At 38.9% G+C, this 26,871-nt stretch overlaps 1 protein-coding gene across 2 annotated transcripts in view; it reads left to right on the forward strand.

Annotated features, from left to right (window-relative positions):
- The first annotated feature begins 14,475 nt into the window (after window positions 1-14,475).
- The window catches only part of LOC149255420 (uncharacterized), an 87,357-nt gene continuing 74,961 nt past the window's right edge, over window positions 14,476-26,871 (forward strand). The window contains exon 1 of one of the 2 annotated variants that reach the window (XM_089457227.1): window positions 14,476-14,912. In XM_089457227.1, the coding sequence (XP_089313353.1) occupies window positions 14,664-14,912 (249 nt within the window). In that variant the 5' untranslated portion in view covers window positions 14,476-14,663. Of the gene's footprint in view, window positions 14,964-26,871 lie in introns of both variants that reach the window. The other variant, XM_089457226.1, reaches the window with a different exon arrangement.

Raw genomic sequence — 26,871 nt, forward strand, 5'->3', positions numbered from 1 at the left:
ATCTGGAATTTATCCAGGACAAAGAATTATAGGTATTACAAAATCATGTGCATGGATGTGCCTATGTTACTTTATGCAATGGATCGATCAGATTGCAAAATACACAAACACTGAGGCGGTTAGAGAAAACATAACAGGAAAACATGTAATACACAAGTTTAATAAGGAGTTCACCCAATGCTCCTGGGCTACGTCTCCTGGTCCAGCTTTCAGTGGTAGCCTCTCTATTATGTTTTCAAAGCAGAGTTTCTTTACAACAGTGAGCTCAATTTGAGTCTCACTCAACAGATATGAATCAATAGGATTGGAGTACACAAACTCCCCTTACTGGTACTGGACCTCTATTGGTCACAGTAGTATGTGCCCAATCTGAAACTCATACATGACAGGCCTATGCAGAGGAGCTCGCTTGAACCTCTCAAGCTTTCTCTGGAGTGCACAGACTCTCTAAATCTCTCTGGCTTTGTCTGGCTCGATGCTGCCTTTAGGTCAGCTCGGCTTCTTCTCTCTGTTCTCCGCTCTTAGCTTTCTTCGACTAACTAACTCCTCTTGTGTTGTCTCTGTCTCTCTGTTATTTTCTCTTAGCTTTCTTTGACTAACTAACTCCTCTTGTGTTGTCTCTGTCTCTCTGTCCTCTGCTTTTGTCAGTTCATGGCTTTAAAGCCAGTCTACTTTCTGTCGGTTCGTTTCCACTTCCCGGCGTTATGGTTTTCCTGTCTCTATCCGTTCGAACTCCCCTGTTCTGCGTCATCATCACTGTGTAATGCTCTGCAGGGAGTTGGCCACCTGTTCCTCAACGGTGGGTGTGTCAGGTTCTTTAGACACGTTTGAATGGTTGTTATTTCCGTTTGCTCCAAGATGTCCGCGTAACACGAATCTCCTACCAACTCATCGTCCATGTCGGACTTCAAATCCCAGGTAATCTTGCTTTATGACTTTTCAGATCCGGGCATTTATCGGGACGCACCTCCGCCATTGATCTGGGCCCCCAAATCCTATGGTCGCCGTTCATATTGGGCAGGCAAGTTGCATGACATTTACCCATCCGCTGCGGGCGGTTTTCTCTCTCATCCGTCAGACGCGTGTTGTTCGATGTGTGGCATCGGGCGGGACTCAGCCAAAACTGCTTACCGCCTCGAAGCCTTTTGATATCCTGCCGGTTTGTGGAATCCTGCATTACAGAACCGAATGCATTACTTTTCTGCATTTTATAGTCATTTCGGGTTTGATCGCTTCGGGGCTTTCCTTCACTGAGGGGGACACCCTGCGATACGCGATTAGCACTAATCACGTATTAGAAACCACCCCCATTTCTTGAATTGGTCTCTGGTTTTGCCAATTTGTACCAGCACGCGTTACCATGGGCCAATGGTATGCGTGCTCGACCAAGAGTCCTCGTTGCTCCGCGTTGATCACAATTGCAACTGTCACGAGGATTCCTTCTGATAGCGTGAACTTTCTAATACTTGAATCTATTTGGCATAATTTGATAGGGTTTAAGAAAAATTAGAGATTGTTTAGGATCCAATTCGGATCACTTTGTTGCTGTCCACTAGTTTCAGGAAAGCTGAGAGACGAGACTCTTCCTGTATAAGGAAAACCTTATGGAGGAAATTCATACCCTTATTCATCATCGATGTGAGGAGTATGGGTAGCAGAAACTTTTGAATGACCCGGAGAGGAGACTGGGATTTCACCTTTTGACTCCACAGATGGAAACAATTGGTGACGAGGAACTTGAGATGTACAAGGAGATAATTTCAAAGGAATACCGGGCTGATCATACAGACTGTAAGGATGCTGAGGAGATATCACAACAGGATTGAATAACGGATTCAACAGGTGAATTACAAGTGCTTGCAGACTTTTAGGAGTCTACAGGCTCTCAAGATTCTGAATAGGATTATCAGAGGAATCAGGATCAGATTCTTGAGGTGACCAGGAATCTGATGGAGGTGAACGAGAAGACAAAGTTTGGATACTTGGCATGATATTGAGTTTAAAACCATGATCTTCAAGTGACCGAGGAAGTTCCGGATGAACTCCTTGGGAGGACCCTTTAGTATCAGACAATGAAGGGGAGCTATGAGATGAATTCAATGGTTTAGCCACAACAACTTCCTCTCAACAGAAAAAAGGAAAGGAGATTCGTTTAGGGCTTTTAACAATCTCGAAATTAATATGGAATTACTCAATATTGGTCCAAGAAGCAACTGCTTGGGTTCAACATGTTTATCATGGGCAGTTATTTTTAGAAACAAAAAATTTTCCTTTTCATCTTTTAAGAGTCGAAAAAAGGACGAAAAGGTGGCTCTAGTCGCTTTCGATGATTTAGCGAGCTTGAAAGGACAAGTTGCTTGATGATCTTTTCAAATTTAATGAGTCAGAAAATACCGAAATGACTACTTAGGTGAATCTAGGTAAAAGGAATACAAAGTAACTGTGAACTGCAATATACACCTCAGGAAATAAATTTACCAAGCACTTGACGTACGTGTAGGCAATCTCCCCGAATTTTGTGTTCGGTGTATCATGCTTACAGGGTGACAAACTCGGCTTCCTATGGATAAAGGTTTGCAAGCTATGGGGCTCTCGCTTTATATACGCGATAGTACGGGGAGCAAAAGTCCGTGCTAGCACTGTCTAATGCCGAAGAGAACGACAACTGCTAAGTTTTAAAGACGTCAAAACACGTTTCTAACCTAGACCACTAAATATGAACGTTAATGTTTCAAATGCTCCTTAGATTGATTGATAGATTATTAAAGTTGATCTTGGAATTATGTTTCAATTTCAAGGCCTTAACGATGTTCCCTACTCCTAAAATGCAACTAGATGATGAAAAAAAATCCTTCAATTCGATGAAAGTTATCTATGTAGGGAATGTTGTGGGGAAAAGTATCCGATGCGGATGACCCTATCCCTACTCTAAAGGTGACAGTCTTTAGCAACAACTGAAAGTAAAGCTTTGATGATTTCCTTTATGAAAGTACAGAGAGAAGGAAAAGAAGGTCAACTAACCTGGTGTCCTTCGCTTAGTCGATCCTTGTTCTCTTTCTTTGTCTCTTGTTCCCAGCTCCTTGCTCTCTTTGCCGGTCCAACTACACACAGATCCTGCACAAAACAAGAGAGGAAACTACAAGATACATGTACTCATAACTGAAGCATGGATTAGGGTGAATCAAATATACATGTAAATACAATACATCAATGCAATACAAGTATATAGGAGAACATGCAAAACTTTATTGATAGAAGTAACAGGGTTCTGAGAAGGTTACAACCAATGATGGCTCCAATCCAGCAGCACCTCCCCAGCAGCAAGAACTCTCCTCTTCACCTCTAGTAAAACAATCACCCAATAGCTCTAACTGTAATCCAACAGCACCTCCTTGCTTAACACAAAATTCCAGCCTCCTTAGATCTCATAGAAGAGCTCTATATATAGGAGAGAAGAAGAGAGGATGAGTCAGCTTGAGACTGACATGAAGCTGCCTTGTGTCCTCTCCCTCTTCAGTTAATCTTCAGTTCTTGAGTCCACTTGGAGATCCTTGGTTACACTTGGTGATCAAGTACCTCTTACTCATCACAGGGCGAATCTCATGAACCAAGTGTCAGTTTGGAAGCTTCCTGGGCAGTTGACACCTTGCAGGATGACTGTGCCACTTGGCCAATCTCGCCCAGCGCAGGTAGCCTTCATTAATCTTGACTTCCAGCGCAGGTACAAGGAGGGACAGTTGCATTCCAGCGCAGAAGCTCAGTGGAGCAGCTGACATGATCCAAAATAAGCCTGTTTTGAAGTGTTTTCAGGTGGAGAACTGATTGGAAGTGCTGTTGTTTGGTGACCTTGTTCTTTTAGGGGTAAGAACAACATGTTTAGGGACTGAGGATCCCTGTAATTATTGACATTCCATGCTCCTTGACGCGAGGCACAAAAATGTCTATAACAGTTGCCCCCTAAAGTATGAGGCCGTTTATCGGGTGAAATGCTTTATCTAGAGGATCTGAAGTTCGTTCCAGTGCTGAGGAGAGTGCCCTGTAATACAATACAATACAATACATTATTTTTCATTCTATTTTTCATGATCTAGCTGAGGCGGGCATTCCCATGCTCAACTTTTATAAATACATTTTGGTACATATGACAGACGATCGTCTGAAGAAGACTGATAATTTTCTGCTGAAATTATCATCCTTTGAATAGGATGATCATCTGCTGCAATGATGTACATGGCAAATGCTTTTATATTTCCTGAATATATATCGCAGCCCGGATGGATGAAACTAGATCCGGGGTCTTCAAACTCGTTCGATCTTCACTCTAAGTACAAGTCGATCCATGTGAGAATTGCGCTGAAGTCGAACATGGAAAGACATCGCTTGATTACCGGTCAATAATGAAAACCGTTAACAAGCGCGAGAGGAATCACCAATAATGACGATGACCCTCAAGGTACTGCAGTACAATTCACGTGGCGTGAATAAAGGACTTGGCGTCGAACGCCACGCAAAATCTTCTGGTTGAAGGTCATTGATGTATACCTGTCGCCGGAAGTGAGAAACTTGCCATTGAGGCATGCAAGCTTCAAAGTACTGATGGGGGTGTTCCTAGATCAACTTCTTGGATAATGAGCTGAAGTCGACAAGAAGCGATCCGTCAAGGGAGGGCCTTAATGAATCCCACATCAATGACACGAAACGGAGCTAATGATTTTAATGGAGGTGAAAACAAACTATGACATATGATTCAGGGTGGCGATCATGAATGGATGAAGGATAATGTATGGCAGTGGATGGGACACGGTTGACACTTTCAGAATGACCCCTCTTGAACATATAACGACACTGATGCGATGGATCGGTAGCATTACCCCAAACGTGGATGGTTTGGCGAGGACCATGGCGGTGAGACCGGTGAATGAAACAACCCAACCCGATGTGGTACGGAGGAAAAAGTGTCATGTTCAAGAGTGACTTGCTACCATTAAACTTTGAATGTTCTCCCAATTTTTCCCCAGTCATTTCTGACCAGTACCTCTTTATTTTTGTCAAGCTTGAGGAGGATAACATATGCTTGTTCTATAACCTGCCCTTCGGGCAAGCCCATCGCTATGATTTAACGAGCCTAGCGATAGGGAAACTCGTTCTCGTCTAAAGACAAGTTTGTCGCTATTTAATCATTTTAACGAGTCTAACGACAAGGAAAACTCGGTCCTTTTCATTTTTAGAGAGTCTGAAAAGGTACAGAAAGTTAACTCCATAATTCCTTTTTCGTCAGCTAATCCCTTAAGTCCGAAAAAGTATAAAACAATACAGAAGGGATGGTTGTTCGGTACTTTTAACGAGCCGAACAAGACAAGCGCTCGATCCTTTTGTGCAATAATCCCTCAGGTCCAAAAAGATTAAAATTTAGAGGAGGGATAGCGTTCCGGTCATTTAACGAGCTGGAAGGCCAAAACTCGGCAAACTTTTCATATTTTACGAGTCAGTGAAAAGAGCTGAAAGAAGACTCGTCTTTTGAGGAACGAGTGATAAACAGGGATAGCAGCAGATTCCAGGTACAGGTTGGAATTTTCCAATCACGGCAGTGTCACAAGGATGGCTAGGTGAAATCACTCTTCGCAGCTGTTTCTCAAAAGAGGTAAACACACAAATGGAAGTGAATGATCGGCCAAATGAACAGTGGAGGTGATGGATGAAAACACGATCAAGGTTCTTATGGCTGATGAATTTACGATCTCAAAAGGTTATTTACCGGTTCATTTTTTCCATGAGCTTGAACTCTGGGGGAAACTTTTGCTCACACTTTTCTATTTTTTAACGAGCATAGATTCAGTCATAAAACTGCTCGAATTTTTGCGTTTATTTTTTAACGAGCATGAACTATATGCTAAAACTGCTCGATATACCAGTCATATAAAGAACGCCTCTCGTAAGGACCAATTTTTATAGAGCTTATGCCTTACCACAGCTATGCTCTAATTTTGGCAAATTTTACTTTTGCCCCACAGGCTTCTTTCATGCAAGTTTGGAAACGGCTAATCTTAAAACCAGATAAATAACCGCCCCTAGCTTGCACTCCAGAAGGTTTGCATGCCCCCAGGTATAGGATAGAATTTCGAGGCTGCCCCTCCTCTCCCCTACTTCTGCTTTTCTTTGGGTGTTCACATTTACTTGTCATCTTGCCAATCTAATGCTAACGATACTTGTCTTCTCGTTATTTTAAGGGGTCTTACGCAGTACTCAGGCTTCCCGTCGGCCCACTTTTAACAAACAGCTATTTGTGACAATAGAAGAACATCACTCAAAGATAAAACATTGGCATTATTGAGGGAGGCTTGCCTCTTTCTTATTATTCCAAAGAAGGTTCGATTTGCTGCCGCAAATCAATCTCTTTCTTCGGCGGTGTCTATCATTGGGTTGTCCAAAGATGGTTACCCTCTGTCACAACAATACGGTCTCCTTCTTCGTGGACTGCCCCTGCTTATCCTTCAAAACATATGTTTCGATGGGCGAGGCTTGAATTCAAAGATGGTGACTACTTGTTGCAATAAGGGAATTCCTACTTGGGCATTGCCCACTTTTTAGACAAAGGTGAATGACTCTTTGGTCAAACACATAACTTTAACAAAAGATCATTATTCCAGAACAACCCCACTTCCTACGGACGGGGTACGGACTAGTCATGTTCTTCTGCGGAAATTCTTTCTTATACCCGGAGTTTCTTCTGCCCGAAGCAGACCAGGGTGCATGCCCCCTGGGTCCTAGTCTTTCTTTCCGAATCACTCGCGCTCATCGGGAAGGAGGACCGGGGGCGGAGGCGAATCTTGAGTGAACAGACCATTTAGGATTGGTATTTGACTATTTGCGATGCGAGATCCCGGAAATGAAAGTTGGTCTACGAGCTTGACCACCCTTCCTTCGTGTGGAAAACACATTACTCTAAAGAGTGAGGAGACTATCGCTCCCATGCAATAAATATAGTCGCGTCCAAGGAGTAGGTTATAATCCAAGGGTCCTTGAACTACCAACACGTTCATCCTGACGGTCTTCCCTTTCAATGTAACAGGTACATCGGGGAGGATCCCTAATGGTCGACTGGTTCCTTTATCAAAACCTGAGAGATTTCTCAACTCAGGTAAAAGCGCTGGGGAACCCAGTGCTTTCCAAGCAACAGAGGAAAGGATACTCACAGACGCCCCTTCATCAATGATAGTACCAGCCATAATCATTCTATAGATCTGGACAATGATTCTGAATGGTGTACTGGCTGATAACCGGGGTCTGCCTAGTTGATTCCAATCAAAGGATACAACCAGGTTGCTTGGTGGTGGGACCGAATATACGGCCGGATATGACTCTGATGATGTTCCTTCCTGCGATAAAGGAATGGGCGCATTGCCCGGATGCTCATCGGAGTCGGTGCTGATGAAGAGAACCTGGATGGTGTCATCCTTGTTCTCATCAGTGAGGGTGTCGCATGAAGATGACTCTTCGACGACGGTGTCATTTGAAGACGGGTCTTCAATGACGGAGTCATTGGACGATAGAACCTCTGAAGGAAGAACCAGGCCAACTGCCGTTTCGACCTTTAGACTTTCGTCTGGTCTAGATTCAATAGGTTCATTCCCAATGACCGACACTTCAGCTGACCACTTGAGTGGTTCAACTGGATTTTCAACTATCGAGGGATTAGGCGCGAGTTTTTGATATCCAGGAGGAAGTCGCAACGGTGAAACCGGGCGATCTTCCAAAACTCTCTTTGCCTCATCTAAGAATGGACATTTGTGGAGGGCATGACTGCCTTCACACAATAGACAGGGTGATCTTGGACCCCTTCTTCGTCCTTCACTCTCGCTAGTTGACGGAATGCAATCAACATGACAACCAGAGGTTGATGCTACCGGATTGTGCAACCTTGGGGACCAGTCCCTTAGTATCCGGGGAATACAAGGACAATCACGATGGAAATGGATCCCTTTGCAAATGACACATGGCGATTTAGGCCCGGTCGGTGCAGTGTGTGGGTTTTTGTCAGCTTTCTTCTGCTTGCCCCCAGTCGCCTTCGCCAGAGGCTCCTTCTGCTTCTTTTCTCTCTTCTTCTTTTCCTTCTTCTCCTTGGGAGGCTGACTTTTGCCGGCTCTACCTTGCGAAGATGAAGGATCAGAGGAAGTATCATAAGAAGTGGAAGGCTGGTGGGTAGTTCTAGATTGTTCTGACTGTTGATTCGACTGCTCAGGATTAGTGGCGATTTGGACTACATTAGTTGAAAAGAGCCATACAGGGAGGCCGATTGTCAATCCTGGAAGTGACAATGTAGCCATATGAGGCGCACCAACATCTCCCCAAGAGGAGAAGGGATTTGGACTTCCGCCAAGGTTACTTCCTTGGTTGGTGGGCTCCATACTTTTCAACTGAAAGATCAACGTGGGAATAACAGGTGATTATGTTCCGCTTAAAATAAATTTTATTAACGACGCTTTTAGACACAAACTTGCTTTTTCATGTTTTAAGAGTCGAGAAAAAGCTAAAGATGACTCTAGTCGCCTTCGATGTATTAACGAGCCCGAAGTGACAAATGCTCGGCTGGACTTTTTCAGTTATAGAGTTTGAAAAAGGCCAAAAGAAACTGCTCTGGAGATCTAGGCAGAGGGTGTGCCAAACCTTTCGCGAAACCACAGAATACGTTTTACGGTACGGGTGGTCGATCTTCGTGAATGCTGTGTTCACTGCATCGCGATCAGCAGGGCGGCCGACACGGTTTCCTAAGGATAAAGGATAAAAGCCTATAGGGGTCTCCCAATATACGCGACGGTACGCGGGAGCTCAAGTCCGTGTTAGTGCCACCGACTCTCAGGAGGAATCACCCACCTTCGTAGAGATCGACAGTCACTATGTTTAACGACGCCGGAACACGTCTCTACCTAGACCTCTAGATGTTTGCGTTAAATTCCAAAGCGTTGTTATGTAAATTGAGTTTATTTTAATGTTGATCTTTCTTAACAGTTTGCCTTTCAGGTTCGCCACGAGATGTATATATACAACTTCCTATATGCAATCTAAGAATGAGAAGCAAATCTTTTCAATCTTTCAACTTTGAAAACCTTAATCTACTGAGGGAAAAGAAAGACACAACTTTTTCCACAGATCAAAGAACACACACTAAAATGCACATTTTCCTAAATCGTCAAGCACACAGTCAAATGCAAAATGCACAATGCATGTATTTCTTTTCGTTATCCTTAATGTTGATGGAAGACAGAAAGGAAACTGTTGTATAATTTTGAATCTAATTTCAAGTAGAAATAAACAAGCTTGTCCACAATCAAAAAGACACCTTATGATAGACTTGTTTAAACACAGGAAATGTATAGATTCAAACCATAAAAATGAAGAGCAAACAAACTCAAACAGCCATGAACAGTAATAAAACTAGCTCATAAGATCACAAAGACACTTTTACAGTTCAGGATCTAAGAGGCCACAGCTATACTGGTTCGCTTTTCACAATGGGAAACTGTAACTGAAACAAGAAATACTGAAAGAACATTCACAGTTTCATCACACAACTGAGGCGGAATAATGTCAAGGAGAAGTGGTTTACAGCAAGTACAATGACCAGCAAGCAATCAGCAAAAACAAGTGAAAACAGGGCCAAGACACAAAGGGAAAGCTGAGCAAGACAATGGCTAACTGGACCAGCGCAGGTTCTAGTCTGCCAGTTTGACTCTCAGCGCAGTTCCCGAAGGGAGCACCTGCGCTGTAATGCAGACTGCCTGTGGACAGCCTGCACTGACACACGAGAGTTTCGTCTACAAAGTTTTCCGGGTCATAAAAAGCTCAAAAATGCACTGTTTTTGCTGAAATAAAAAGCTATAGGTCAAGTACAGGCTAAGGGATGATCAAGAGGATGAAGATCTATCACAAAGAGTAAAGAGTCTTTTGTAGATAAGCTCTTCAAATCTTGAATCTGCTCAGCAAATGAGCAAGAGTAGCAGACCCTCTACTTCGCTTTTGATATAGTCAAAAGCTTTTCGATTTGGTACTCTTTTCTTCAAGAAATGAATAGCAAAATACTACAAACACCAACAAGATACTAGGCTCCCCAGCGGAGTCGCCAGTTTGTTGTGGGGAAAAGTATCCGATGCGGATGACCCTATCCCTACTCTAAAGGTGACAGTCTTTAGCAACAACTGAAAGTAAAGCTTTGATGATTTCCTTTATGAAAGTACAGAGAGAAGGAAAAGAAGGTCAACTAACCTGGTGTCCTTCGCTTAGTCGATCCTTGTTCTCTTTCTTTGTCTCTTGTTCCCAGCTCCTTGCTCTCTTTGCCGGTCCAACTACACACAGATCCTGCACAAAACAAGAGAGGAAACTACAAGATACATGTACTCATAACTGAAGCATGGATTAGGGTGAATCAAATATACATGTAAATACAATACATCAATGCAATACAAGTATATAGGAGAACATGCAAAACTTTATTGATAGAAGTAACAGGGTTCTGAGAAGGTTACAACCAATGATGGCTCCAATCCAGCAGCACCTCCCCAGCAGCAAGAACTCTCCTCTTCACCTCTAGTAAAACAATCACCCAATAGCTCTAACTGTAATCCAACAGCACCTCCTTGCTTAACACAAAATTCCAGCCTCCTTAGATCTCATAGAAGAGCTCTATATATAGGAGAGAAGAAGAGAGGATGAGTCAGCTTGAGACTGACATGAAGCTGCCTTGTGTCCTCTCCCTCTTCAGTTAATCTTCAGTTCTTGAGTCCACTTGGAGATCCTTGGTTACACTTGGTGATCAAGTACCTCTTACTCATCACAGGGCGAATCTCATGAACCAAGTGTCAGTTTGGAAGCTTCCTGGGCAGTTGACACCTTGCAGGATGACTGTGCCACTTGGCCAATCTCGCCTAGCGCAGGTAGCCTTCATCAATCTTGACTTCCAGCGCAGGTACAAGGAGGGACAGTTGCATTCCAGCGCAGAAGCTCAGTGGAGCAGCTGACATGATCCAAAATAAGCCTGTTTTGAAGTGTTTTCAGGTGGAGAACTGATTGGAAGTGCTGTTGTTTGGTGACCTTGTTCTTTTAGGGGTAAGAACAACATGTTTAGGGACTGAGGATCCCTGTAATTATTGACATTCCATGCTCCTTGACGCGAGGCACAAAAATGTCTATAACAGGGAAGAAGATCACTCAAATCATGCATCAAACCAAATGAAAAAGTGTATCCATGACAATCTTCAAATGCTAAATGCAAAATACGAAATCTAATCTTTCATATGATAAGCAAATGCAATGCCAAAACAAACCTTAAAGCAAAATTTCTTTAAGATATAATGATGGTTTTTCCTCTTTTTCACAATGCAACTAATGTAATCTAGTGAAAAAGTAAAAGAGAATGCAAGCAAGCCAACAAATATGAAAATCTCTTTCACATCAATGATTTGAATGCAACTCAAAATGCTTCGAAAACTATGAAAATAATAACACTTTCACTTTCACTTTTCGAAATACAAAAAAATCAAAGCAAACACTTCCTTTTGATTCCAATGAGACAATCGATTTGTAATCTATCGTTCGTCAAATGAAGTTTAAGTGACTTTCACAATATCCACTAATGAAAACAACTTAAGACACAAGAACCAAAAAGTGATCTGCAAAGTATGTCTGAACACACAAAGACTCTTTAACACAGGCTATTAATCTATGATCTCTTATGGGAAGATCAACGAGTGACGAATGTTGACCTAAAAGACCTAGAAACCCTAAAAGTCTAATCAAACTTCAAGCACACTCAAACCAAGTCAAAAGACAATTGCAATCAAACAATGATAGAGTCAATTAAAATCACACTGGTAAATCACTAGGAGAAGGAAAACAAAACTGAAAATAAGAAGGAAAACCCTAAATCTCATAATCCTCTGCAATCATCGCACCTGTAAAAAGGAAAGTAGCGATCATTGCTACTGTAATCGAAAAACCCGCGATACCATCACGACTGTCAAGGTGAAACCCGCGATGGTCGAGAAAAACAAAAAAGAAATTCAAAATCTTCAAGAACAACTCAAGTTAACAACCTTCAGGCATCTACTAGAAAGTGACACTGACTACAGACAAGTAATGAAATCTAAAAATGGATGGTTGATCAAACTCGTCAAAAGACAAGGTGAAGGAATGGAAGGAAAGGGTCATAGGGTCCCCAACAAAGTCACCATTTTGTTGACAAGGTTAATCCTCTCTGTGGACAAAGACGATCCCTCTATCCTAATGAGTGTGTATAGCAATTGAAGTGACAATCAACTAGACATATTCCTAGTTTATAATTGAAAAGTAGAACAAAAGAGATGACCTGCCTCATTTTGATGCTAATCCGATTTCCTTTGTTGAAGGCCTTGAACCGCTTGTCTCACGAACTTGTTCATGCTTCTCTTAGCACTTATGTACCTGCAAAAGTGATCAAGAGACAACAAAGCATACCAAAACCAATAACAAATTCAATGATAACCTACTTAGTTGATCAAGGAATGCCAAGCTAATACATACATGAACATATATATTTTGGGAAGATGAATCAACATTTATATATGATTTAAAGAATAAAGGGAAGCTTACAACCATAGCCTTGATGTTGAAAGGCTCTCCTTGAGTGGTAATCCAAGTCCAAGCCAAGAAACTCTCCAAACACTCCTTCTCCAAGTCTAATGAATAGCCTCTAAGCACAAGCTCAACATAAGGGTGCAAATGGACATAGACCAACCATTTGGGAATGGGATAGGAGGAATTTATAGGTTGGGAGAGGGAGTTAGGACTTCTCCAAAGATAGGATTAGGCCCACATCTCAAGGAAGTAGCTCATAGGGATGAGACCAAGAGGTCAAATTAGGAGGATTCGACCTCATCTATGCGAAACCACCTCCAACTCGCCACTCTGGAAGCTTCTAGATCACGAAGCTTCTCATCCTCTTTGTGAAAATTTCCTTTTTGAGACCATCATGGGAATGCAAGGGAACAAAGTGATCCCATCGCTGGACTAACACAGTGCAACAAGCGACCATCACGGTTTTGAGCTTCATAAGAGCAATGACCCTCATTTTAGGGTTTCAAGAGCTATTTCTTCATGGAAAGCTCCAAACATTTTCCAAGCAAAGTTAAAGGAGGGATCTGAACTATATACATGGATGAGTATACTGTATAATGATCATGTTTCGGGCACTTCACGGTATGTCACAGGGAAGTGCAGGAGGCGTGACAAAATATTGTGTAACAAGGTGTTTTGTTCTATGGAGTTTTATTGGCTCGCTAAGACACTTGTTACCATTGTTATGGAAAATCATAGGCACTATGAACTTAAATATGTGGACGAACTTAGAAGGTTGGAGGGGAAATTCATTGTTCTTGTAGGGTGGTCTTTGGGCTTAGCTTCAAAAGTCTATGGTGAAGCGTTTGGGAAATAGGAGCAACTTGTTGAATTTCAGAGCACATCCACTTTCAAGGGCAAAAACTCCAATCCCACCATCATAGAGGATGAGTAGGAAGGTCAACAACCTTGTAATAGAAAAGAACAAGAGGCCTCCCCTTCATTAGGCCGTCCTGACTTGCCCTCTTGATGTGTCCTTCACGCTTATGCCTTTTTTGCATACCTCCATAGTTATGTTTTTAGTCAACTTGTTGTTTATCACTTTAGATGATGGTATAGATACATATATGCCCTAATTGGTTTTGTCAAAAGATTTTGCTAGAACTTGTTGGTTATTTTGACTTTTTAGTTAAACATGTGTTTGAGGTTTGATTTCCTTTCTGGTAGACTCTAGCCACCTATGGTTGTACTCCTTGTATAATATAAACTAAGATACCAAAAAGAAAATGTAAATTTTAAAATTTTTAAAATTCAAACATTATAGAATGACCAATTTTTTATTTATTAAAACTTTAAAAATGGTTGTCTCTATCACATGGAAATTCTTTTAAAAACCTTTACCCAACTAAAAAAATAATTTGATAAACAACGGATAATTTTAAATGATATACGATTTGAATTTTTTCATCAATAATCATCGTTAAGATAGTTTTCAACCAAATTGCAAATTTTCGTTATAAAATTTGTATTTTACAAAAACTCAAAAAAATCCCCTTATATTTTGAAATTGCTTAAAGATTCATTTACTTATATTTTGCAATCTCAATAATTGCCATTTGTAATGCTAACAATTCTTCTAGCTTTTACACCAAAAAAAAATATTTTTTTTTACATGTTTAGATCATAAACAATTATGTTACATCAATATTACCAGTTGAAAGATGAGTGAACATGTCCACATAACAACTCCCTTTGACCCATTTGCGTACAGGCAACAGTATGTGTCCATGTATAAGGATTTGAAGTTTTGGTGGGCTGTGAGAAGTGCCAACTTTAGCACCAAATAAAACCCGTGTGACACTGTCCTATATATCTAATAACATAATGAGATTAAAGGCAGAGTCCACAACTAGTTTCATTGGTAAGGACATGTAAGGAAAAGTACAGTATAACATATATCTAATGACATAATGAGATTAAAGGCAGAGTCCACAACTAGTTTCATTGGTAAGGACATGTAAGGAAAAGCACAGTATAAGATAAATTTAAGCGGAAAGCTAAATCGGGATTTCAGTGAGATGAAGATTCTCTCCTTATCTCTTCCGCTGTTGGCACCTTACAGCGAAAATTTTTCTGCAATTGGTCCATGGACGCTACACAATTCTCCATGCCAGCAGTTGTTGTTTACTTCGGCGAGATTGTGTTGTAAGTCGATCAACTCGGAGTCTTCTTCAACGTTTGCTCGCTTGAACTGGGTCTCACGAAGGAATGCATTAACTGGGGCCATCTCAACTCACGCTAAGAGGAAGACTAGCAAACTTCAGGAGGTTAAGGAAAATTTATCCATAGACGAGGATGTCTTACCTGTTCTAAACCAGGCTAGTAGCATGATTATTTTTTTACTAATAAATTGTTGTACTGGATTTCAATACATTGTTGTTATGTGCCTTGGTGGGTTTCACATATAATGCCAATGCCAATACTCTTTGATACTTTTTGATAATGGGCATGACATTTGATGCCAATGACATTGTCCTATGTGTGTCTTCTCATTCTTTCTGCATTTTTTGGTTTAAATCCTGTATGGGTGTTAGTGCCTTCTCATTGACATTGCTATAGTCTACATCTTGTATGTAAGAAAGAGCCCATTGTCAATACCATTGCTATGCCTGTGTGACAGAGCATTGCCAATGCCATTGCTATATCTGTGTGCCAGATAGAGAGAGACAGAGAGAATGGCTTTTGGTTCAAAGCCTGTTGAAGGCAGCAATAGCCCAAAGCATATTCCAATATCAATATGCACGAATTATAGGGACAGAAGTTAAAATTGCTAGTAAGCATCTGCTAGACTGACCTACAAAAATCCTGTTCCTAAATCTCAAGTGTTTCCCATGACTTGAATCCTATTTGAATAAGGTCAAATCAGTTGTCTTCACTGATTGATTAAACAATTAAAGGCTCAATGTTCAATAAATGAAGGTGAATTACTAACATGCCTGTCTGTATTACAAACAAGAACTACTTGGTGACAGTATTTTAAATTGCCATTACAACACATTAAAACAGAGGAATTCCTCTTTAAAAAGGAATGTTGGTACATGGATATGTATACATCCAACCTGAAAATTTTATCACAAAGAACATAGAGTGTGAAAAATAGGAGCATTTAAGATAAGGTTGAACTTGGCAACAGAAGTACATGTCCTCTTTAAAAAGGAATGTTGGTACATGGATATGTATACATCCAACCTGAAAATTTTATCACAAAGAACATAGAGTGTGAAAAGTAGGAGCATTTAAGATAAGGTTGAACTTGGCAACAGAAGTACATGTCCTTGCTTGAAGCAAGAACAACAAACATTGATCTGGCAAATATAAGTTCCAGAGCTTTAAATTCGCTCACAGATCTATAAAACATGTTTTAAGGTTGGCAGGAATCAACACATACTATATGATACCAATAGATAAGTAGTTTCATGAGTATAAAATTTAATATTTTGTTGGTGCTAAATTGTAAGTGAAACTAGTATGGACACTTTTGTGTCAGACTCTAATTAATAATAGCAATATCTTTTATTAGAAAGATGCTACTACAGGAGAAAATACGATACAGCAGAAGAGTACAAGGTATTCCAATCTACCTAAATGCCAATAAGAATGTCCTTAAGTTAGGTTGAGCCTTGGGATCACAATCTCTCATATCTCTCCTAGTGGGAGTGCCTTTGACTCTGAATTGTACAACAAACTCATTAAAAGGTCGTTCTCGAAACAGAAAAATAGAGAGCTTGTACCCACTAACAAAACTTCACATTTTATATTCCAGGTTACATAGAAGCTAACAATTCTAATGCAATGCCACACTCCATAGAAATGAGGAGAAGCAATAAAATCAATTTCCCATAAAAGGGAACTTTTCCAAAAACACCTCCTGTATATGATACGTTACCAACTAGCCTGTACAAATTCCCAGTCCTCTTGGGAACACTCGTAGCTCTAAAATATGTGGTGAATACTTTCTACCCTCCCACAGCATGGGCACAAGGTGTCAGTAACCTAATCCTCGACAATCATTTCTTTGTGGGAAGTACTTGGGAGATCAACAACCATTTAAACACCCTCAAATGATAGTGGAGTCTGAAAGACCAATACCTGCAGACAATCAATCCATTTAACTTCTTCCCCTCTAATGCCTCATCTCATGTTGAGGGTTTCTTTATAGGCATACCTAGCATGGAGCACTTGGAACAACCTACGGGCTTAAAAATCTAAATGGGTTTATCATAGTGCCACATCCAATCCCACCAAATGGACCTTGGAGTATTGTTATTAAGTTTGCATGTTTCGTTAATTGGGATGCAATTTTGAAGTTCCTAGATATCTAGCTGGTCAAAGCATAGAAGTCCATACTATGTTAGAGAAGAGGCCAAGCCTCCACACCTATATGACCTCATCCCGCAATCCCTCCAACAAAGTAGCCCCTTCCTAGCTGACCTATAGGAAGAAAACTATTGACGTGAAACGTAGGAAATTTTGAACCTTCCAAGTCCAAATTGAATGACTAGCAATATCAATACCTTTTCTATCCTTGAACCATTGTTAGAAAAGACACGGTATAACTCTTTTCAAATCTTCCCATATCTCTTTGGGAATGTGCGAACATCTAATCCGAAAATTATCTAGAGTGTTAATCACATCACAAATTTGGATTTGCTCTCAAATCCTAGTGTTATGTTAACTGTGGAAGATTCTATGCCTAATCAACACTTTCCATGGCTCATCACTAAAATGATGTTAAACAATCCATTTCACTAACAAAATAGTGTTGGAATTGTTGTTGTAATCTATACAAGTGGCCATGGCCCATTCACATGTATCATTATGTACTTGTAATTATGCTAATGCCATATTTTATTTTTCTTATTGGATACTAGTTTTATGGTCAAGGATGACCTAGTCAAACTTGATATGTAGTCTCAACGACCCTTATGGGGTGTGTTCCCTTGATTTGTGGGCCCATAACCCCCTCTAGAAGGGATGCCCCCCTTCTTGAAGGGGCATCTTACTTGAATTGTATAGAAATGCATAACTTAAGCTTTCATTTGTATTATCTCATTATCTTCTTGAATTGAAATGCCAAGTGTTATAAGCCCAAAGGAACTTAATTTTGGCAATTTTCTCTTGAGCACACTTGTGTATTTTTGTTTTCAGCACTTGCACTTGGCTTTTGTACTCCTCTAACATGCTAGACCTATCTCTCTCTAATGCGCTTGTGAGCGACTATTTCAGAATTTGGGTGAGATTTGGTTCCATCAATTCCTCTATTGACCCTTATAAATATCAACGTGGTATAAAAGCTGGTGTGAACTTTACTCTTAGCTTTTGGGGCTGATTTGAAAACTATTGGCTAGTGGCATTTTTGTTACAAAGAAGAATTGTTGGCTAGTGGCATCTTTCTTGGATCATCTCTTCTAAGGTTTCTCTAGGGGTTCTAGACATATAAACCCTAATATAGGGATGCACCTACCTTCGAAGGTGTTCTTTGGTACTTTTCACCCTTCGTTAAGGCCAACACTTCCATTCCCAGGCTAACCTAGGGTTTTCTACCATTTGGATTTATAAAGGAAATTTTTTGAAGTTTCCATTCCATAAAGAGCTTTCATCTTGCTGTTGTTGAGCCTATGGAGTCCAAGTTGTTGTTTCTCCATTTGAATGGGGCTGACTACCATTCTTGGCTAGATACATTGCCCTACTTCAAAAGAAGGGTCTATGCATGTACTTGGCAAGGTTGTTTCTTACTAAAGATGATGACAACTATTATTTTTTTATTTTTTTGTAAAATATATATCCTATGACAAATGGTCAGGCACTTCCCCTCATTGTGAAGATAGAACCCATGGTAGAATAGATTTCACAAAAGCCTGAGGCTTTGCCAACATAGGGCTCAAGGCCATTACAACAATACATTCGTTGAGAGCTCAATATGTCACTTGTGGGTGTTGAACTAGGTGTGGATGATAACACTCCGTACAACTACCTAGGCTAGACCCAATTGACCAAATATGACAATTATGGCCTCATATGTTTGGAGAAGGACAAATATATTTGGTTGATCACTCTCTTTATGTCTAGCTTGATATCATTCATCATAACAAGGATAAAAAATGTGCAAAGGAAATTTAGGTTATCTTCAAAACTCTCTTTGGAATGGTGAATACTACTCAGGTCAACCAACTTGAAACTAAACTCTCCAATCTCAAGATGGGTGACTTTGACACAATTGAGAAGTATATTGCAAGTTTTAAAAATTTGCAGGTAGATATTATTCAAACATGAGGTAAAGGTAAATTTGATCTGAAACTTGTAAAAATTATTCTGAATAATCTCTCTCCAACTTTCAAATATTTTACTTTTATATTCAACATTAGTCCTATATTTGTCAAGGATCCTGTAACTTCTTCTCTTGAGAATAATTTCTCTAATCTCTTTCAACATCAAGTTACTTTAAGGAATATAAGAGAATTGCCCCCTTGAGATCAAGCCCATCCAAAGGTTGTCTTAACCTCTTAAATATGAGTTTGAGGAAAGTAAAAGGGAATACTTGAAATCCTCCTAGAGGAAGAGACTCGAGAGTCATGTGTGGCTTTTGTCATAAGTGGGGTTATTCCATCAAGTCTTGTCTCACTAAACTTCAAAGAATTGAAGATCTTGCAAGATTTATAGTAGTCACCAAAGACCTTTTTGATGAGAACGTTGGATCTTCTGACAATGAACACTTAACAATACACTATGCACATTCATCCTTGTTATAGAAAAGTCTCACACTTCTAGAGATAAAGTCCAAAAGCTCAAGTGCGAGACCCATTGCACCTCAGAGAGGGCCACCGTCACCTCACTAACCTCTTCTCACTTCTAGCGAACTCTCCTGTTACTTAAGGGGGGGGGTCTCCTTGTAGATCCTAGAGATCTAATGGCTCAGTTACCCCAAGTCTAAAGCTCTACAAAGCTTCTACTTCACACCCCACCAATCAAATGATCTAACTAATTAGGGTTTAGGTGGAAGATAGTATTGCTAGGTTTTTTAAGGTAATCATGATTAGAGTTCAAAGGAAATGTCCCAAAACATCATAACTAGTAGATTTCCAGGGAGAGTGGAACCCTAGAGAAATAATTTTTATGCTTTACAAAAAGGTATAAAGTGATGAAGAATAAAGTATCAATGGCTCAACTTATCAATGAATTTTTTGGGCATATGGAGTCAGACAAGGGGTAATTCTATGGAAGAGATTTATGAGAGAGAGAAAAAGCTATGATGAGGTTTCTCTACTCCACAAACCCTAGCGACTTCCAATAAAACTAGAGATAAACAACAAGGAAGCTACACTAAGGTTCCTTGATGGAAACTTGATGATAATCTTGCAAAGGAGATGTTAGAAGTTAGAACCATAAAAGATTCAACACATTTGGGTGAAAATTTCAGTGAAACTCTATTTCTACTACAAATATAAGATGGAAAAAGATAATCACATTAAATTTTGTAGAGAATCACCATAGAATCACCTTTTACCATCCAAAAGAAAAATCCATCCAATCACAATATCCTGCTTGTTGCCACAAAATCTAGTAGGGCTTGGAGAGGGATACCCTACAAGGCTATCACTAGACTAAGTGACAACAATGAAGTAGTAGCCCACTATCACCACAACGACAACCCCCTGCTCGTTATGGACTTTCACCAATGGGAGGAATCTAGGTATAAAGGTCACCTAATAGGTATTCTAGCTTTTAAGGTATGGGGTGACTTAAAGGCTTCTAAGGGAAAGACAGAATTTAGGTGCAAGACTCCAACTATGAAGGGGAGGCAATTTTCTTTCCTTCTAGAGGCCAATGATGGGAAATATAAGACCTAGGGTTTGATTGATAGGTTGAGAGTTGGGGTGACCCAAGGTCAAGGTGCCAAGAAAGGGTTTCCCACAATGTATTCCAACAAGGTTATGACACATGAAACCCTAAAAAAGCCCTCAAGTTGAAGTTAAAACCAAACTAGGGTTTTACCCTAGGGCAAACAACTAGGGCAAGAGTGATTATGGATAAAATTGGAATGAATGCCCACCAAGGAGAATGATTTTGAGGAAACCATTATAATCCTTGATGTTTAGAATTTCCAAGCCCAAAAATCTCCGCTCCTAGTCAATTCGCATTAAGTCCTAGATGGTTGCTTGGCCTTAAGAGCGCTGAATAAGGTAAGAGAGAGAAATAGTGAAATTTTATGGATAAAATTGACTTGATCACTAGCAAGTGGATGGTTAGTTCCTAGTCCTAGGGTTGATGGAGTCTATGGATTCTTTAGGTTGGCTAAAACTTGCAAAGGAGTAAGGATATTTTGATGCCTTAGCATCAAAACCCTAATTATTACCTTTGTGATGGATTAAAATTCAATTGGTAGAGATAATTTAAGATCACCAAGGGGATTGTCATTCATATATCAATAATATGACCTAGCTTCCATAAAATTGATATTCAACAAAATTAGGGCACAATATTTAACCTAGATCACCAATTTATTTTATACATTAGACGTGAAGTCATAAATTTTCCAATAAAAGGCACTTACAAGACAATATGCATGTTCAATCCAATCATTCATCCAAGGAAACTTCTCAAAGACAAGAATATAGCTCCAAGACAAAATATGATCCATAGATCACATCTCTCAAATAGGTACAAAAGGCTGAAATTCTCAAGTAGAGAGGCTGAATTCACAAGTGATGATGATCACAAATGAAAAGGTCCTCTCCTCTATTTATATGAGGAGGACAAGTTCTAATTTTACATAAAAGCCCCTAAAAGACAAGTAAAATCGTAATGATGCATTGGGTTACAAACCAACCCATCTACTTAGGAAATAAATCAAATGAGAACCCACATGTGTGAGTAGTAAGGCCTCAAAATGCTGGCGTCATCCAATAAATGAGCTCCATGTGGCATGCGTTGAGGCTTTTGAGTGCCAAGTGTGGTGTAGAAGCCTCTAAAAATCGTCATTTGAGGGTTGGCCCTCAAATCTCCATCAATATCCCTCTGTGGTCCCCAAAATCCACTTGGGGTACCAAAAGGTGGTCTCTTAGGTCTCATACTGCTCAAAATGTCCATCTTTGCTCCAACGTTGAGGGATTTCTAGGTGCTACTAGCCCTCCCATGTCTCAAAAGGTGAGACCATCCTCATTTGGGCCTTGAACCAACTACCATCCCTCACATGGTGCTAGGCCGACTTGGGGGCATTCTGGGTCCAGGTGTATCATCCTGAAGAATCATCAAATGTAGTGTAAAGTGGCAGAACTCTCTGGGTGTAGGAGGTGCCTAGGGGTAGATATGACGTGTTGTTATTTCTCGGAGACCCAAAACTCTCAACGCTTCACCTGTGGTTGCCAATATACTTCTCTGGGGCTTGGGGTTTGTTATGAATAGAAATAAATAATAATTAATAATAATAATAATGATTAGTATACTGAAGAGGCATGTCTCTAAGGATATGATTGTTCGTGAAGGGGCACCCGCCTAAGTATATATACGAGACCCTCATTTGTAACCAACCATATTATCATTCATACATTATATATATACTTGTATCCTCAATGGACATCTTCATATGCCAAATGTTTAGGAGTATTTAACTTGTTACTACGGAATTTTTTCATCACATTGGAATCAAAGCTATATATATACTTGCATCCTCAATGGACATCTTCATATGCCAAATGTTTAGGAGTATTTAACTTGTTAGTACGGATTTTTTTTGTTACATCAGTATTAGAGCTATTCAACCCTCTGGCCGCTCAATTGTTGCATAGAGCCAGTCTGATCCGACTTTTGGCCATCAACTCTTCGTCAGGTTTGTTGCCATTGCGATTGAGGCTTTTTAGCTATAGTAAATTTGTTCAGAGGTTCTCCATTGTGTGGTTAGGCCTTTGGCCATTAAAAAAAAAAGAGAAGAAGAAAGTATATATATGTATTAAAAAAGGGAAAAAAAAATATTAAAAATAAAATAATATATATAGATATATATATATAAGGGGAATAAAAAAAGATAATAAAAAAAATAAAAAATAAAAAATATATATAAAAGGAGTATATATATTAAAAAAAAAGATATATATATATATATATATGGGAATTAAATAAAAGATAATAATAAAAATCGAAATATATATAAAAGGAGTATATATATTTAAAAGAAATTATATTGTTTAAAAAAAAATCAAAGAAAAAAATAAAAACAAAAAGGAAAAAGTAAAAAAAAAGAAAAGAATGAAACACAATTGCCATGGACAATGGCTTGACAAAGTCCGAATCAATAGTGTCCCATGCAAAGCCCCACCACTGTTGCTGCACCCGAATTCGAATGCGGCTCCTATCTACTCCGCCATCACCGCTATAGCTGTTGCCTCCGGTTGTTATCTGCTTCACTGTAACCGCTAGGCCTCTCCACAGCTGTAACTAGTCGTTGTCACCAAGCCTCCCATTTGTTTTGGCTTCCACATGTCTTTCGTGCATCCTTCTACTGCCCTGCCAATCCCCTGCCCGTCACCGTCCTGATTCTCGACCCCGACAAACTCCTATCTGCCCATCTTCCCAACCCAAGACAACCTGCCTGCGATCTCTATTGTGGAATTTCAAACTACGCCATTTCTAACAGCTGCCATACTTCATTCTCGATCTGGAAAATCTGCAATCGGTTAGACAATAGCAGACTAAGCAACCATAGAACAATGCAATAATCATCATTTTCGTCCATACATAGCAATTGTGAATTAATTAAATTTGTATGGTCACATCTCCTCATTTCCGATTTTGAAGAAGGTTAGAATTAATCAAAAGGTTTCAAAACCATATAACGCACCCTTCGTTGTTGATTCATATTAATTAAAAGAAAAAGGGTGATCCATAAAGGTAATTTATTCTTATCAAGTAAAAAAGGTAACACGCGCGCGTGCGTACACACACATATATATACAAACAAACAAAAGCTATTATAAAAATCCAAAGAACCTATCATTAATTAAAAAAGGTTTCATAAAATATTAGAAGTCAAGAAAAAGCGAAATATTATGGCATTTTTTAATCGAAGGCAATATGGATTCAATTGTTGAACAAAAAAGAATGGACTATAATTCGGAAATGAACAAAGATTTTCCTATAATGGCCTTTTACTCGCAGATTGCAGATTATTTACATTAAAAGGGAGTATCCAAGGGAAATAGATTAATATCGTTATCAGTGCAAGCGACAAGGAAAATTACATCAATATTAATTTGGCGAATCAACTATCAATTTTAGAGCCAAATATTGGTGAAAGAGAAAATATTTTTGGCGAGAAAGAGTATGAAATTAATGATTTACAAATGACAATTGATCATTATGAATATATATATCAATTCAACGTCATAACTATGTATAATGAAGATATTGACATAATTTTCGGTCTACCTTGATTTAAAGAATTGGGTATGTTCATATTAAATATGGAGAATTTTTTTTTGATGGTTCCCTATTAGAAGAAGATGATAACATTCTAGGACATGACAATGCAGTCAAAATCGATAATACCTCATTAGAAGACTTTAAAGATATTTCGAAACTGATGTTTCAAGAGAATAAAAAAACAATATCAAAGAAGCAAAAAGAACTTGAAGAAGTTATCTCCAATAAAAATGAAGAAATTTCTCGTTTAAAAGATCATAGTCAGAAACTACTTGCACAAGTCAAGAAGTGTACAGCTACGAAGCACAAATTAGAACAATCAAATGAAACTCTCGAAAATAAACTCAATGGAAGTTTATCAGAAACTGAAGAAAAGGGAACAACCTCTAATTTAGATGGTATCGCGATTCAGAAAGATTCCAATCAAATTGCAATGAAGACATACTTAGATGTTGCAGTTCAAATGATGGAAATTTCAAGTGAAGATCCACCGATTAACCAAGCACCATCCGTATGTAAAAGAAATCAGATACCTCAAGTAAATCAAGAAATCGCCACGAACATGATAAGGGGAAATCAAATTACAAGAACTCCTTATCGACACTTAAATCATAAAAGCAGACATCTCAACCAGTCTGCAAATCCATATCACTCAGACCACAAACAAGTGACTTATATTCCAAAGAATATTGATGTCACCATAATCCAATCTTATGATAACAATTCATCCCTAGTTTCCAGTGATCGCAAGATTCCGCTGAAGATTAATTTGAGATGGTTAGATCATTTCACAGTAAGACAATTTTATACCACACTCATAAGTTCATATCGTTTTGTATCATCGAAGATGAAAGTTCGAGAATTGAGAAGATGCGAAGACATGACGAGATATTAAAAAGATATCAAGCATTGCCATCAATAAGCTAAGGTCAAATCTTTTCTAAAGAGGGAGGCAATGTTATAAACATAAGTAACTAATAATCTATGTTCCCGGATCCGTCAGGGCTAATGGATGGATTAGCGGATCCCCGGATCAGAGACGGATTCGGATCCGGATCCGCAAAGATCCGTTCCGTCCAGCTCTTCTCAGGTAAAAAATGGTCAACGTCAACGCATACATTTGCAGCAAATGTCAAAACAAAATTCGAAAACAGAAAATTTAATCATTCAGACACAAGCCAATTAAGGAATGATAAGAAATGGATTAATGAATTGGCGTCTGCGAATAAACTTCCATTCGGTCCAGCGTCTCTCGGGTAAAAAACCGTCAAGGTCAATGCACAAATCTGCAGCAAATGTCAAAACAGAAAATTTAATCATCCGCGCAAGCCAATTAAGGAATGATCAGAAACGGATTAATGAATCCACGTTCGCGAAAATAAACTAGGGACTCTGCCCATTTATTATTTTATGTTATTTGACTGTATTATAAGGTTTAATACAAAACATTATAAACCTTAAAGTTTAATGCAGGTTACGTGAAGTTCTTTTTTTTCGGCACGAGGTTACGTGAAGTTTATTATCCACTCACATTTATTCAGATATTTTAAAGCTTATTTTGAAATTTAAAATCTAAATTTTTATTTACATATTTCTAAAGTTTAAAATCTAAATTTTTATTTAGATATTTTTAAAGTTTAAAAAGTAAGAAGTTATTTAGATATAATAAAGTTTAAAAATAATTTTTATTTTAATCAATTTTGAAGTTTTTTTTTCAAGTTTTAAAATTAAGTTTAATAATTTGCTTAATATAAATATTATAACTAATAATTAATGTTTAAATATATATAAATAATGTATTAATTCTATTATGATTAAATTAATAATTATTTTTAAAATATTATATTGGAGTTATATATTTAAAAATTCACCTATATTTTTTTTAAAAAATTTAATTAATGTTTAATTAATATTTATAAATGATATATTAAGTTTGAAATTATTTATATAATAATTATTTATTGTATGTAAAAATTATATATTTAAAAATTAGCCTATGTTTTTTTTTATTATATAACTTTAAATTTTAAAATATTTTATATTTGCATGTACTTGCCGTTTCCTTGACGTTTCCGGATCCTAGTTTTTCAAAAAACTGGCGGATCTGTATCCGAATCCGGATCCGAATCCGAATCCGGATCCGAATCCTGGTAACTTAGCTAATAATTAATAGTAATAATGATTAGTATGTTGAAGAGGCATGTTTCTAAGGACATGGTTGTTTGTGAAGGGGCACTCGCCCAAGTATTATATGGGGCCCTCATTTGTAACCAACCATATTCTCATTCATACATTTTATATATATACTTGTATCCTCAATGGACATCTTCATATTCCAAGTGTTCTGGAGTATTTAACTTGTTAGTACGAACTCTGTTCATTACAGGGCACCTGTGGGTAAGGTGCCCAGGTCATGGGCTACTGAACCACAACATAATGTTTAGTGAAAGCAACAAGTCATCAGGGACAATAGTCATTTTTGCATCTAAGTGAACTAAGCTTGAATGTAAAGGGCTATTTAATACTTCAAATAAGGCTTCCTTACCAAAATTAAGGCTTTGAAGTCGCAGTGGTGTTTCCTCCCCATGTAGGAGTGGCTAAAGGACAACCCTATTAGGTGTTTCCAGCTCCCAAGGGGAAGTAACATTTCCTTAATCCACCCTTCAATTGATAGGTGTTAGTGAATAATGATGGTATGGAGGAGAGAAGACTTCATGGCCAAGTGCCATGGTTAAAGGGACCAACATGATGGGGATCCACATCCTGAGTGTATACATGTAAGGAAGGAGAAATTGTGGATGCGTGAGTTAC

The sequence above is a fragment of the Pinus tabuliformis genome, chromosome 7 (genome assembly GCF_031772625.1).
Source record: "Pinus tabuliformis cultivar Carrire ecotype Pingquan chromosome 7, CPIR1, whole genome shotgun sequence".
Lineage (NCBI taxonomy): Eukaryota > Viridiplantae > Streptophyta > Pinopsida > Pinales > Pinaceae > Pinus > Pinus tabuliformis.